This window comes from Ambystoma mexicanum, chromosome 3q, assembly GCF_040938575.1.
Source record: "Ambystoma mexicanum isolate Mex_15411 chromosome 3q, UKY_AmexF1_1, whole genome shotgun sequence".
Classification (NCBI taxonomy): Eukaryota; Metazoa; Chordata; class Amphibia; order Caudata; family Ambystomatidae; genus Ambystoma; species Ambystoma mexicanum.
The window spans coordinates 301,096,978-301,109,664 of NC_090926.1; the positions used below are offsets into that span (position 1 = coordinate 301,096,978).

Sequence of the window (12,687 nt, forward strand, 5' to 3'; positions counted from 1 at the left end):
GGTGTTGGAGATTCAGAGGAGGTTGCCGATGACGGCACCACTGGTGTCCGCGTTGACACCAGGGCAACCACCACCAGCGAAGAAGATGAGAGATCCTACACCTCCATTCCAACCATTGCTGCCCGCCGCTCCGCTCACCTCGAGGGGAACAGGAACGCAGGAATGGGAGGTCCTGCATCACTGGCGTGGAGAGAGCTTCTTCACTGGGCAAAGTGGGATCCTTTCATTCCATGATCATTACCCAGGCGTCTGAGCCTTTCCAACTCGCCCCGGAGGAGAAGGAGGGCTTCCTGTACCAATGCCAGGAGGCGAAGAGGTAGACTGTCCTGTCAGTACTGCTCATGGACGACGTCTGGGATGAGGGGCTGACGCTGCTGAGGAACCCCTCAGCCCCAGCGAAGAGAGACCGGCTTGAAAAGAAGTACTGGGTGCAAGTGTCTGAGGTCTCAACCGTCGCCGGACTCTGGTCTCGGCGGCCGCCAGGAAGAAGTTGTCGAGTTGGTCTTCATCTGCACCCCCGGACAGCGAGGGGAAGAAATTGGATTGCATGGGTAGAAAGGTAATTACTCAGTGCCGACGACGGTCAAGGCAGCCGACACCTTGGCGATCGTGGCCAGATACGGCCAGGAGCTTTGGTACAGGGTTTGTGGTTGTGGCTGGCTCAAGGCCCCGAACTTTAGGCAGGAGGTCCAGATGAGAGTCCTGGACATGCTGTTTGATGGAGACAACCTGTTCGGGAAGGCCGTTGATGAATCCCTCCAGGCCGTCAAGACAGACACAGAGATGGCCTGTACCTTGGGCACTCTGCAACACAGGCCGTTCTTTCCCTTCTTTCCTCAGAAGGGAAGTCTAGCATGTCCTTCAAGGGTTTTGGCAGGGCTCTTCCTCTTACTGCCAACCCTCCCGTTCTTAGACCCAGGAAGCCAACGCGGATCAAGCCAAGGCCTTCGGAGGTGGTCGTCGTCAAGGGCCCTAAGGCGGCACGCCGACCTCCAAGCAGGATTGTTCCGGCCAGGATGTTTGACCCAGTTCCCCCCCTCCCCCCACCCCCCCAACGGATGCACCCAGGTGGGAGGCTGGCTGGCGAATTTAGCGTGTGGGAGACCATCTCCAACGATCGCTGGGTGCTGGACGCTCTCGGCCACGGACACACTTTGGAAGTTCAACAGAAGTGTCCGCGAATACCACTGGTGGCCCGACAGGAACAATGCATCCCTCGGCTGCTGCTGGAGGTTCGGGCCATGTTAAGAAAAGGGGAGATATAGCTGGTACCACAGCGACTGGGAGTCCTCGTGCTATAGCTCTCGAGCTTTTACTGCATTTTGAGTTTTTTTTTTTTTAAAGACTTTTCTCAATTTATTTCAGTCAATCGAGCCTCAAGCTCCACTGATTTAACCGTCCGATTAACGGGTTACCTGTTTCCGGATTCTTCAGCATCCCTCAAGGGTGGATTTTCGTTAAGTTTCTTCTTGGAGGATTCCAGAAGTAGCTTCGAGCCCTACACCACGTGTCATGGTGGAAGAGAAGGTTTGCCCCGGCTGCAACCTTCGGAATGTCTTTTTCGGACGATGGACATTCCCCGTGCCTCTACTGCCTGCATTCAGACCAGTCGCATGTGTAGGACGACTGCGTGGCATGTTGGGAGATGGTGCAGCACAGGCGGGCTGACCGTCGCAAGCGCCTCAACGAGTGGCTGCCGGCGAAGGCCCCTGCTCTGGGTGAGTCCCAGCAGCATGCCTCCCATGCCCAGAAGAAAAGTGAGCGGTCTTCTAAGACCTTTTGATGGCGCCCCTCCCACGGGGACTCAACATAAGGCTAAGCGCCGCAAGTCCACTGCCTCCAGGAGCGCTTTTGCGACAGGCTCCTCGGAGGCCAGGGCGAGTTTTGCGTCTCCAGCACCTTCGACCATGAGCCAACGCTCAAGTTCTTCAAAGAAGAGGAAGTCTGATCATCCGGGTAAGCTTTTGGAGAAGACATGGCCCGACGGAGAAGGCTAAGGGGGAGCGGGGCTCTGACCCTCTCCCCCTAAGGTGTAGGCCGAGGACTTGGCCATGACCACGAAGGCCCAGATGCATCAGGTGAAGACTCGCACTTCCATCGAAGTAGTAGTAGTGTCCCTTGCGAAGGCTGCTGGGGCAGATTCTCAGGACGCGACCCCGAAGGCGAGAGTATCCCTGCCTGCTAGGAGGGGGGATTCCTTCCAGCCCATCGAAAAGACTCCCATCATTTCACCTAAACCGTCTCCCTTGGTCGCAGAGAGGGGGGGCACGGTAGTCCGCCCAGGGCACGGACATTTCCTCAGAGGAAGAGCTCACCAGCCTCCCGGTCCTCCAGGAGGGGAGATGTGTCGAGAGCAGGGCCCACGGGACGTATCCTGACGAGGGCGACGACAGGGAGACCGATTAGGATTAGCAGAACGGTGACGACTGAGCGGAAGGTGAGTTGGCTTCAGACCACACAATTACAGTGGTCACGGACATTGCCGATACAGGATTCCGCCAAATGGTTAACAGCGTTGGACTTCTGCGAGGCTGGCTTAGGGCCACTAATTTCCATCAGGATGTTCAGTCGAGGGTGTTCGACATGCCCTTCGGGGACAATTTGTTTGGAAAGACTGTGGACGAGTCTCTCCAGGCCATCAAAGCGGACACTGAGACAGCTTGTGCCTTATGCACGCTTCAGCAACGAAGGACGTCCTTTCAGACTTCTGGCAGGAAATCCCAAGGTTCCTCTAAGGGATTCGGAGGAGGTGCCTCGTCCTACCGTCAGTTAACCCCCCCACGCTCATCGGCCCAGGAGACCTACAGGGGCTGCGCCAAGTCTGGTGGTGGACCAAGGTGGTGCTTTGACGTCGAAACAAGATTGAACCGGCCGTGGAGTCGGGCCCCACCCGTGCACCGCTTTGGGAGGCCAGCTGGCGAACTTCGTCCGCGTGTCGAAGACCATCTCCACCGACCGTTGGGTGCTGGATGCTCTAGCCCACGGGCACACCCTAGAGTTCCAATGGAAGCGCCCACAGATGCCACCAGTAGCCCGTCAGGAAAACCACATCCATCAGTTGCTGCTGGAGGTACGGGCCATGTTAAAGGGGGCAATCAAGCTCGTCCCAAAGAGGCTCCGGAGTGAACTCTTTCTTTCCTCATCAGAAAGAAGACTGGCGGTTGCAGGCCCATTCTGGACCTCTGCCGTCTGAACAAGTATAAAGTCCCAAAAGTTTCGGATGGTCACTCTTCAGCACGTGCTCCGACAGCTCAAAGAGGGAGACTTTGTTGTCGCTGGACTTGGAAGATGCCTATTTTCACATCCCCATACACAAGGGACACCGCGAGTTTCTGCGCTTCGTTGTTCCCAATTCAAGGCCCTTCCCTTCGGACTGAAGTCGGCACCAAAGGATCTTCACCAAGTTCCTGGCGCTGGTGGCGGCGCATCTGAGACTACAAGGGATCCACGTCTACCCTTACTTGGATGACTGGCTCATCCAGGCCAGTTCAAAAGACCTCGCCGTCGACCACATGGCGAGGACCGTCCACCTACTGACAGATCTGGGGTTCTCGGTGAACTATGTAAAGTCCTGCTTGACTCCATGGCAGGACACGCTGTTTCTGGGATCCCAACTCAACAATGTCGTGCCTGCTGTCACCGTTGGAAGAGAGGGTAGGAGCCATGATGGGCAAGGTGCAACGGCTGTTAGCACTGAAGATCAAAATGGTGAGGACCATCAAGTCTCTATTCGACGTGATGTCATCATGCATCCATCTCATCTGACTCTGCAGGCTACGGATGCGTCCGTTGAAGGAGTTCCTCGGCGACAGTTGGCTACAAGTGTCAGGGAGCTTGCAGGACAAGATCACGTGCTAGTGCTTCCCTCGGGCGATAAGGTGGTGGGGAGTACGCTCTCATCTGTCCGGAGGCATGGATTTCCAGACTCCACCACACCAGGAGACAGTCACGACGGACGCCTCCCTGGAAGGATGGGCAGCTCACACCAGAAGTCTTCACGCCAGAGGCCTGTGCCTGCCAGAGGAGAAGTAATTGCACATCAATGTGCTAGAGCTTCTAGCAGTGTTTTGGGCTCTCACGTCCTTTCTTCTGCCCCTCAAGGGCAAGATGGTGCGGGTCTTCATGGACAATACCAACACAATGTTTTACATCAAGAAGCAGGGGGGGCACCAGATACCCAGCGCTCTCCAAAGAGGCGCGGAACCTATAGCACTGGGCCTCTGCCCAGGGGATGTTCCTCATTCCATTTCATCTGGCAGGAGTAAAGAAAACCGTTGCCGACTCTCAGCAGGGAGCTACGCTCGTGTCACGAGTGGGAACTTTGGCAGGACCATGTGAATCACCCGTTCCCCAGGTGGGGCCATCCCCAGATCAATCTGTTTGTGACGAACACCATGTGCCGGGGATAATGGGGGACGCAGTGTCATTCCCCTGGGACGGGCTGTTTCTGTATGCGTTCCCGCCGTTGCTTCTACGACTCCTCAATCAACTCAGACTGTCCCGGTAACATATGATCCTCGTCGCACCGGCGTGGCCGAGGCAGATCTGGTACCTGGACCTTCTCAGCATGTCGGCGTCCCCTCCAGTCAAGCTTCCGGTCGTCGCAGATCTTGCCAGGGAAGGAGGTACAATTCTGCACCACGACCCGGATCGCTGAACCTTGATGGCCTGGCTCCTGCAGCGTTACAGTTTTGGGGGCTACGGTCTTCCAGCAAGGAGGTGCTTGCCAAGGCCAGGGAATCGTCTACTCTAAAATGCTAAGGACATAAATAGAAGAGGCTTGCCGTTTGGTGCCATGCACAGAAGATCGACCCTCTACGAGTCACAGCTCTGCAGGTGCTACCGTATTTGCTGTCGTTGGCCGAAGCAGGACTGGCCCATGCCTCCGTCAAAGTTCATCTGGCGGCTATCTCCCACTACACCAGATCTCAAAGGACTGTTCTGTTCGTTCCTCCAGCCCCGGCGTGGGAACTCACTGTGGTGCTGACTAGGCTCATGGGCCCTCCATCCGAACCTATGCAGACAGTTCCACTACATTTCTTGTCGTGGAAGACCGCGTTCCTCGTGGCCATCACCTCTGCAAGATTGGTGGGTGAGATTCTGGCCCTGTCCTGTAAGCTACCTTACTTGACTTTCACGACACACGGGTGGTGCTGAGGACACACCCCTCCTTCATGCCCAAGATGCCATCAGACTTTCATCTAAATGAGCCCTTGGTGTTACCTGTGTTTTTTTCAACGCCTTCGTCGCCGGCTGAAAGGACTTTGCACTTGCTGGATGTGGCGCTGAAGTTCTATGTGGACCGCACCAAGAGTTTACAGAAGACGTCACAACTTTTTGTGAACTTTGGCCCTGCGAATCCAAGGCTTCCATTTCCAGGTGGCTCTCCAGCTGCATCGACCTTTGTCACCGGTTGGCTAACCGACCGTTGCCTGGCCGTACGAGAGCCCATTCGACCAGAGCGATCGCTGCTACTATGGAATTCCTGTCTGGCGTGCCCCTGCTGGACATCTGCAGGGCTGCTACGTGGAGGTCGACGCACGCCTTAACGAGATTCTACTACATCAATAGGGATTCCAGAGAGGAGTCCAGAGTCTGCCAAGCAGTGCTGCGCAACCTGTTCATTTGAAGGTGAGCGTGTCGAAGAGGTAAGAGATGCTTATATTGAGCCTTGCCACCTCCTGTGGTTGTGCATGTGTGTACTGCTATGTATTCTTTATTCACAAGCATGTGAATCCATGCCAGACCGCATGCTAGAGAAGGAACAAGTTACTTACCTGTAACTGTTGTTCTCCAGCATGGGTCTGGCATGGATTCACATGCGAACCCTCCGGCCTACCCCTCTGCGGCTCTTCTCTTGGTCCTACTGCCACTTTACGTGCTACCAAATTTGAAGATGGCTGTCAGAGGAGTGGCTTAGGTAGATGTCAGTCATTGGCTGGGGGCAGTATGACCCATAGCTCAGTGATTGGTTGTTAGGAGAAAGACGGTTCAGAAATGAAACTGATTTATTTTCTTTACCGAGGATTCCCATCCTGACGGGGAATATTCATGAGCATGTGAACCCGTGCCAGACCCATGCTGGGGAACAGTTACAGGTAAGTAACTTGTTCCATATCTAGGACCACAGGAACCGCACGGACTACTGACTCCCTTGCTATTGCATTGATTTATTACCATTGCTCGAGTTACACAAATCCCTGGAGTGGAACACACTACCCCTTAATCTGTGAATGATCTGGTTGCATTTATTGTACTGAGCAAACACCTACCCAACAAGTTCACAGGGGAACTCTGAATATAACGAGGGGTCTCGTACTTCCTCCCCTCCCACTTTTATATCCAGCTCCTCAGTGTATGGAACTGTAGAAATAGCCCCAGAGAATCCCTGCATGTAAGAGTTTTACCTGATAATGGAAAGTTCCCCTCCATGATGCATGATTTGGTTGCACCTGAATCTACCATAAATATAAATTGCCTATTTCCACCTCCACCAAGGACTTCTCTTCAGGGTGTGCGGTTATCAATTGGATTGGACATGCGAGTGCTTCCTGTGGGCTGTCCTAATCAGAATATGTATTTGTCCCGGGGAATGAATAAGGGCCGCACTGTCATTGCAACTCCTTGGAATAGGGCGCCTGTTCCCCCTGCCGTCCTTTTAAATTGTGTTCCCTCACCCTGCTGTAGTTGTTGCTCTTACCTGTCAGCCCCATAAGGAAACTGATTTTGACCCCCTCGCCAAATTGCTGTTGTCTCCTTCCTTGAGGCCCTTGGAATCCCTGCCCTGGAGGTGGTGGCCCATAATTAAAACTCATGCCGGGCCTGTTCCTGCACTCCCTTGTGAAATGCCCCCATTTCCTGCAATACCAGCACTGTGATGTTCCCAATCCTCCTCCCGAGGCCCAATATGCCCCCCCGCCCTGCCCCATTGCTCCTGCTCTTGCTTTTCGAAATCCTCCTCTTCCCCTAGGTGCTCCTTCATACTGCCTCTGTGGGTTGGGGTACTGCCCCCACCCCATTTTACCTGTCCTCCTTTACCCCAGAGTGCCGCAATTGTGGCATTCCCAATTTGTTAAGTGTCTCCTGTCCTTTCCCCCTGAGCCGGTGCCGTCGCTGGTGCTTTGGGGGGAGGAGGGGTTGGGGACAACCTTACTTGGTTTCTTTTCCAATAGTTTTGCCTAGTCCGTTTTCCGCTTCTGGGCTGTCTCCCTGTCCGGCTCCTTGATTCTCTTACAATGGTGGACTATTATACATTGTATCTCTGCCCACTCTTTGGCTTTAATTCCCAAAATGTCATCTAGTGCCTTCTGGACCTCTTTTGATTTTTCTATTTACGATAAAATGGAAAAATACTGTTGCAACTATCCGCATTTCCTGTAACTTAACAATAAACCTAACTAGGTCCTCATCATCACCCATCGTGCACTGCATTAAAGAATGTAAGTCTGTGTACATCCTTCGTAGGGCAGCCCATACCCTTGCCTTTACCTCATCAAAGTCTGCTCCATCATGTTCATTATCTGCAAGGTTTACCCCAGCCCTTGCCCATATGTCCCCAGCCTGGTCCCCAACTATGGTGACCAGTAGACTCTTAAAATCTCCTAGTGTTACGGCTATCCCTGCTGTTTTTTTTTTCAGATTCATAGATCCATTTTTTAGCTCTGGCTTTAAGCTGGGGGAGAGCTTTAATCAAATTATTTTTGTCCATTTGAGACCATGGCACATGCTGCGTTATCCCTGCTCCTTTATGTTTTGGAGGCATCTGCATATATATATTTTGTTTTCTACACCCCTTTTTCTTCTGATGTTGTACTACCACCATTAAATCTGGTCTATTTCTTGATCTGTCCCTCGTCACTGCCTCTTGTGGCACGGACGGGTTTCTAGCCACCTCCTCTCCCTGATATCCTTCTTGCCCGGCCGCTTCATTATTTCTACCACCTTGCTCTTCCCCTCTTGTGCCAGGGCCGCCAATACCCTCTGTCCATCATCTTTTTCAACACAAGCATTTATCGCCCCAGGGTTAAACCTAAACAAAAAAATCCCCTTTGAATTGACTTTGAATCCCCTCTTTTATGCACCGGTACCCTTATTTCTGGTGATACTATTTCAGGTTTGTGTAACCTGATTAACCTTTCCCGCAATGCTCTTAACTCATTGTCTATGTCTACTTGTGGACCCTTTGGGTACACCAATGCTAGAGGCATAATGGCGCTTATGGATGGGTTGTATGGCGGTGCAAAAGCTCCCTTCTTACATTATATAAAAAGTAGAAAAACAAATATGTGACCATTTCAATACATAACCCACCTTCCATCCAATCTACTCCTTGACACATTACCTGAAATCCTATCCAATCTATCCTATCCAATCTATTCCTTATAACCCAAAAGCCTATTCCATACTACATTACCAAAAGTCATATTCCATTGACTTTGTACATCATCCACATCACCATATCATTCACATGACCAAATATTTCATTCACATCACCATATCATACATGCATGTTCCCATTTTGTTATCACATGCAAGAAAACCACCCCTACCATTCCTTAATTCACTGGCCCAAATTCATGTTGCAGTGGGTCCAGGGTCAGTGGATGCTTGGATCAGTTTCAGAATCCGGATCGAGTCTGGGTAAGCTGCGGTTCTGAACTCCAGTGAGACAGTTACTGATGCTGGTTAGCTGGCTGTCCAGGCATGACTAGATGAAGACCACCATGATTCCCACGACATTAGGAGACTCAAGGACCTGATGAAGGCTTGCAGCAGCAAAAATCACTGCGCTCGGAGGTCAAAAAGAGACCCTTGTGGTGGAAACCAACTGTTCCTGCTAGGCCCATCTTTCCGAGACTGCTAGGCCGAACTCAGAACGAGGACCACTGAAGTGAAGAGGCACAGGGGGGATCTTGCCAGTACATGTGGTGGTCCCTTGACATTTCTGAAGGCTTCAAAGAGGACGATCCTCTAGCAGGGGGGCAGGGGAGTCTGAAGGGTGAAGCGCCAATTAGGGTCTTCAGGAAGCAGTACAGGTGAGGGGGCTTTGCCGGGACTTTGCTGGAGGAAGTCCTGGTTGGCTTTAACGGACTTCCTTGGCTCTTCAGTGGGCTGCACTTCTTCGAAAAGTGTCTGGCCCGAACGACAATCTGAAGAAGGGCTGCAGCAGTCCTCCTTTGATCCTACATTTGAGCTGGGGTCTTCCCTGTATCCACCAATGGTAAGGATCTGCCCCATTCAAACTGGCAAGGGCTGGTCAGCCTCCTGCCTTCACATCTGCCCTATGAAAAAGGGATACGAAGTGCATACCCCCCAATAATCTTAGTCAATTGGCTGCCTGATTAATGGGATTGCTATTTGGATATCACTTTTATACAGTTACAATTCCAAAATTCAAATTTAAGCTTAAAATGCGTATTGACTATTTTAAAATGTTTTGTTTGTTCAAGTGCATTTCTTGCAAATTCTGACTTTACATCATATGAAAATCAGAAGTTTATTTTTTTTTTTGTTGTTTTTTTTTTTTTTTTTTTGCAATTGCCATTTGCTTTGTAAACTCTTTGGCCTGTATGCTAATAAAATATGGATCACATTTACAAAAGAATAGTCTAACCACATGTTCAAGAAGCGTTTTGTGGAAACCCTGAACATTTGTATGGTTTAGTGTCCCATTTTGGGAACGCTTTTGTTTTAGGACCAATGAAGATAAGGAATCATGTAGTGTGCTGCTTGCTCAGTGTTCTGAACTACTGTGAGGACCGAAACATTTATAAATGACCTTTTTACTTTTAGTGTGGCATTCAGATCCTGTCTAATACTTCAACTAAATAGACACATATGTATGTTTGGCTTTTAGCATGTTGCAATAATGAAATAGTTTTCATTACAAAAGTTCAGACTAATAGTCTCTCTTGGTTCGAAGACGATCAGAGATACTAACAATAAAGCATTCCAAAGTTGGGACTGTATTTGTTCTTATTATAATCCTCACTTTTTTCTGCAATCAAATTGAATAATATAACCTGTTCATGTAGCCAATATCCCATTAGTCTGTAGTATCTTGACCTCACACGCTGCCACAAACCACTGGAATTTTTAAAGCGCTCCCTTTCATATTGCACAAAATGCAGCAATGCGACTTTTCTTTTAGAGTTTGGCGAGTGTCTCTGAAGTGCTCTTGGACACCTGAGTGAGCATTGAAGACCCCACCTTGTCACAGATTTATTAAAGGGAGAGTCCTAAAGTGCCTTTTGGAAAAATAAAAAAAAATCCTGTGCCCCTTGAATTTCCCTCTGCTTCATGAATGCGAATCTACAGGATTCTGGATGACTTTGCTTTCAGGCAAGACATTCAACCTTTCGAAGAATTACGTTTCCTGATCAAACCTTTTTGTCTTTCACAGAAGAGCAGTATTGTCTTCAACAAGATTATTGAAGAAATTGACCGTGTGGAAAGATCCTTTGGGGATGAGGAGAAGAAGTGCATGGTGATGTGAGTGCTTCGGCCTGGGATGTAGTCTGGACCATGAGAGGGAAGCTCTACGTTACCTGCTGCTATAAAATGAGGGATTGGGGAGGGATGAACTCCTGTCCTTAAATCCCTCTACCTCTTTTGTGACAGTTCAAATCTGGGTCAATGCAACAGTTTTTCATTATACCTTTTGTGGCAAAGCAGAAGAGCCTGCCATTTCCATGCTGCAAGAAAGGCTATGATGGAGGGGAATCCTCAGGTTTTTATTTTTTTGGGTTTTTTTTAAATGCACACTCTTTAAATTTAGTTGTGCACTTTTTTTTCTCTTGTTATTTGAATTTGGACGTGTTAAACCAGATCTTTTCTGTATTTATGTCCAGTCGGGGCCCTTTAAAGGGTGTTTACAAAAGGTGCTTCTCCTTGGTCTTTTGTGGCCAGATTTGACATCTTTAAATGCTGTGAATGTGTCAATTTCTACCTCCATTCTGTGGGCGAGTTATCCACTTTCCTGTTCCTGATTATACCCTTGGCCTGTTAGATGGCGTATGTGCTGTGGTGACTTAACATTTCTGAAGATTCAATAAAGGGACCGGGCCAAACACTTATAGACCAAGTGCCAGCTCTGTTTTCTTGGTAAGAACTGCTGCTATGGGATGTTTGGCCAGGCTCACTGCACAAACCCTCTTAATGCTGCTGTTTTTTATGCTTTTTTTTGTTGGTGTCTGTAGTACAGGAATTAACAGTATTTTGGCAGCCACCCATCTTAGAGGGCAGCGCTAGCCCTGGTTTACAATTAAGGTGCACTCTTGTTTTTGCAGGAGGTATTCCATAAGTGGATTCAGTGTCTTTGTATGACAATGGAGTGCCCTTTGCTTCAAAAATCTGTGCCTTTGGTCCGAAATCATTGCAGGAAATTCCACGTGTTTGACATAAATAATGAAGGGTGGGGGGAGGGGGGTCACAGTGATTGTTTTATTTTTCTTGAATTTTTGTGAATTTCTCTTGTGAAGTTGTTTATGCAAGTGCTGAAGACGGACTTAAATGTAATATTTCTTTTGTAAATAAAACAGCTGTTCAATTTAGCCGTTGCATTTGTTTTCCTCTTGGGTTGGCAGACAAACGCTTAACTGATGGGTTTACCCTAAACGTTTACTCTTTTCTTTGGAGGATGAGACTGAGATGGTTTGTATTATCAGGGGTACCTTACTGCAATCCTTGGTCCTTCAGGCCAAATATCATATCAAGGAACAACAATATGGACCAATGGATTGAGGATGACAGATCACACTCATTTATTGTTCAGATATCAAGTTTGTTTCAAATCAATTTTCATTTTATTTTTTGAATACATATTCAAATACACTATATTACTTCATTTACCATAACAGTTCATTATATTCTTTTTTGACTTGCATATCTTTCCCCACCATTCATTCACTCCCATTCCATCTCCATATGCTTTCTTCAATGCATGCACAAATGACCCACTACACCAGGTCAATATATACAATTCTAAATGTCAACAATATTTGGTTCCCTATGCCTGTTCTAAGGTGACTCAATCTGTATATAGACATTTGAACAGATTCTTGGTCGACACATGTTTCGGTTGTCAATATTGGACTTCATAAGTAGTGTCCATTCGGTCATGCAACCTTCATCAGGATAAGAACAGGAAACTCTGTGTCCTGTTGCTCAACGTAGGGTGACCCACACCACCTATAAAATCCAATGTAAACTCTGTATTTCTGTCATTCCCCCTAATTCATAGAACACTATCAATGTGATTGTGATAACAGTAATCGTAGACTGACTCACCTTCATCTCTAGTTTATCGGGGAAGTACAGATGTGATGGATGAATCCTCACTCCACTTGTAAGTTTGGCCAAATGTTTCTGGACCATCCTATACAGATGAAATGACAGGGACCCAGTTAATTAAGGTCTCCTGATTTGGATCGTGTAACTCAAACCTGATTGCAAAACCTTAGGTGCAGACATATACTCCCTTCTATTATAAAGGACACGTCTAGTTGTCAACCACTCTGTCGCATCACCCCTGAATGTCTCTAATATGTAGTGTTAGATTCAAAGGGCGTTAAATCACACCTAATAGACCACAAATTGTCAGTCATCTTCGCCATTTCTTCGTTCTATCTCAAAACAACTGAGTGAAAGGGTAGATACTCACCCTTACAATGCCTTTTTTTTTTTTTT

The 12,687-nt window shown here is 48.8% G+C and overlaps 1 protein-coding gene across 1 annotated transcript in view; it reads left to right on the top strand.

Annotated features, from left to right (window-relative positions):
* RHEBL1 (RHEB like 1) overlaps positions 1-11,552 on the top strand; it is a 48,680-nt gene extending 37,128 nt beyond the window's left edge. Inside the window, exon 8 of the mRNA XM_069653835.1 lies at positions 10,403-11,552. Within this exon, the coding sequence (XP_069509936.1) occupies positions 10,403-10,495 (93 nt within the window). The 3' untranslated portion in view covers positions 10,496-11,552. The remainder of the gene's footprint in view (positions 1-10,402) is intronic.
* Positions 11,553-12,687: the final 1,135 nt, after the last annotated feature.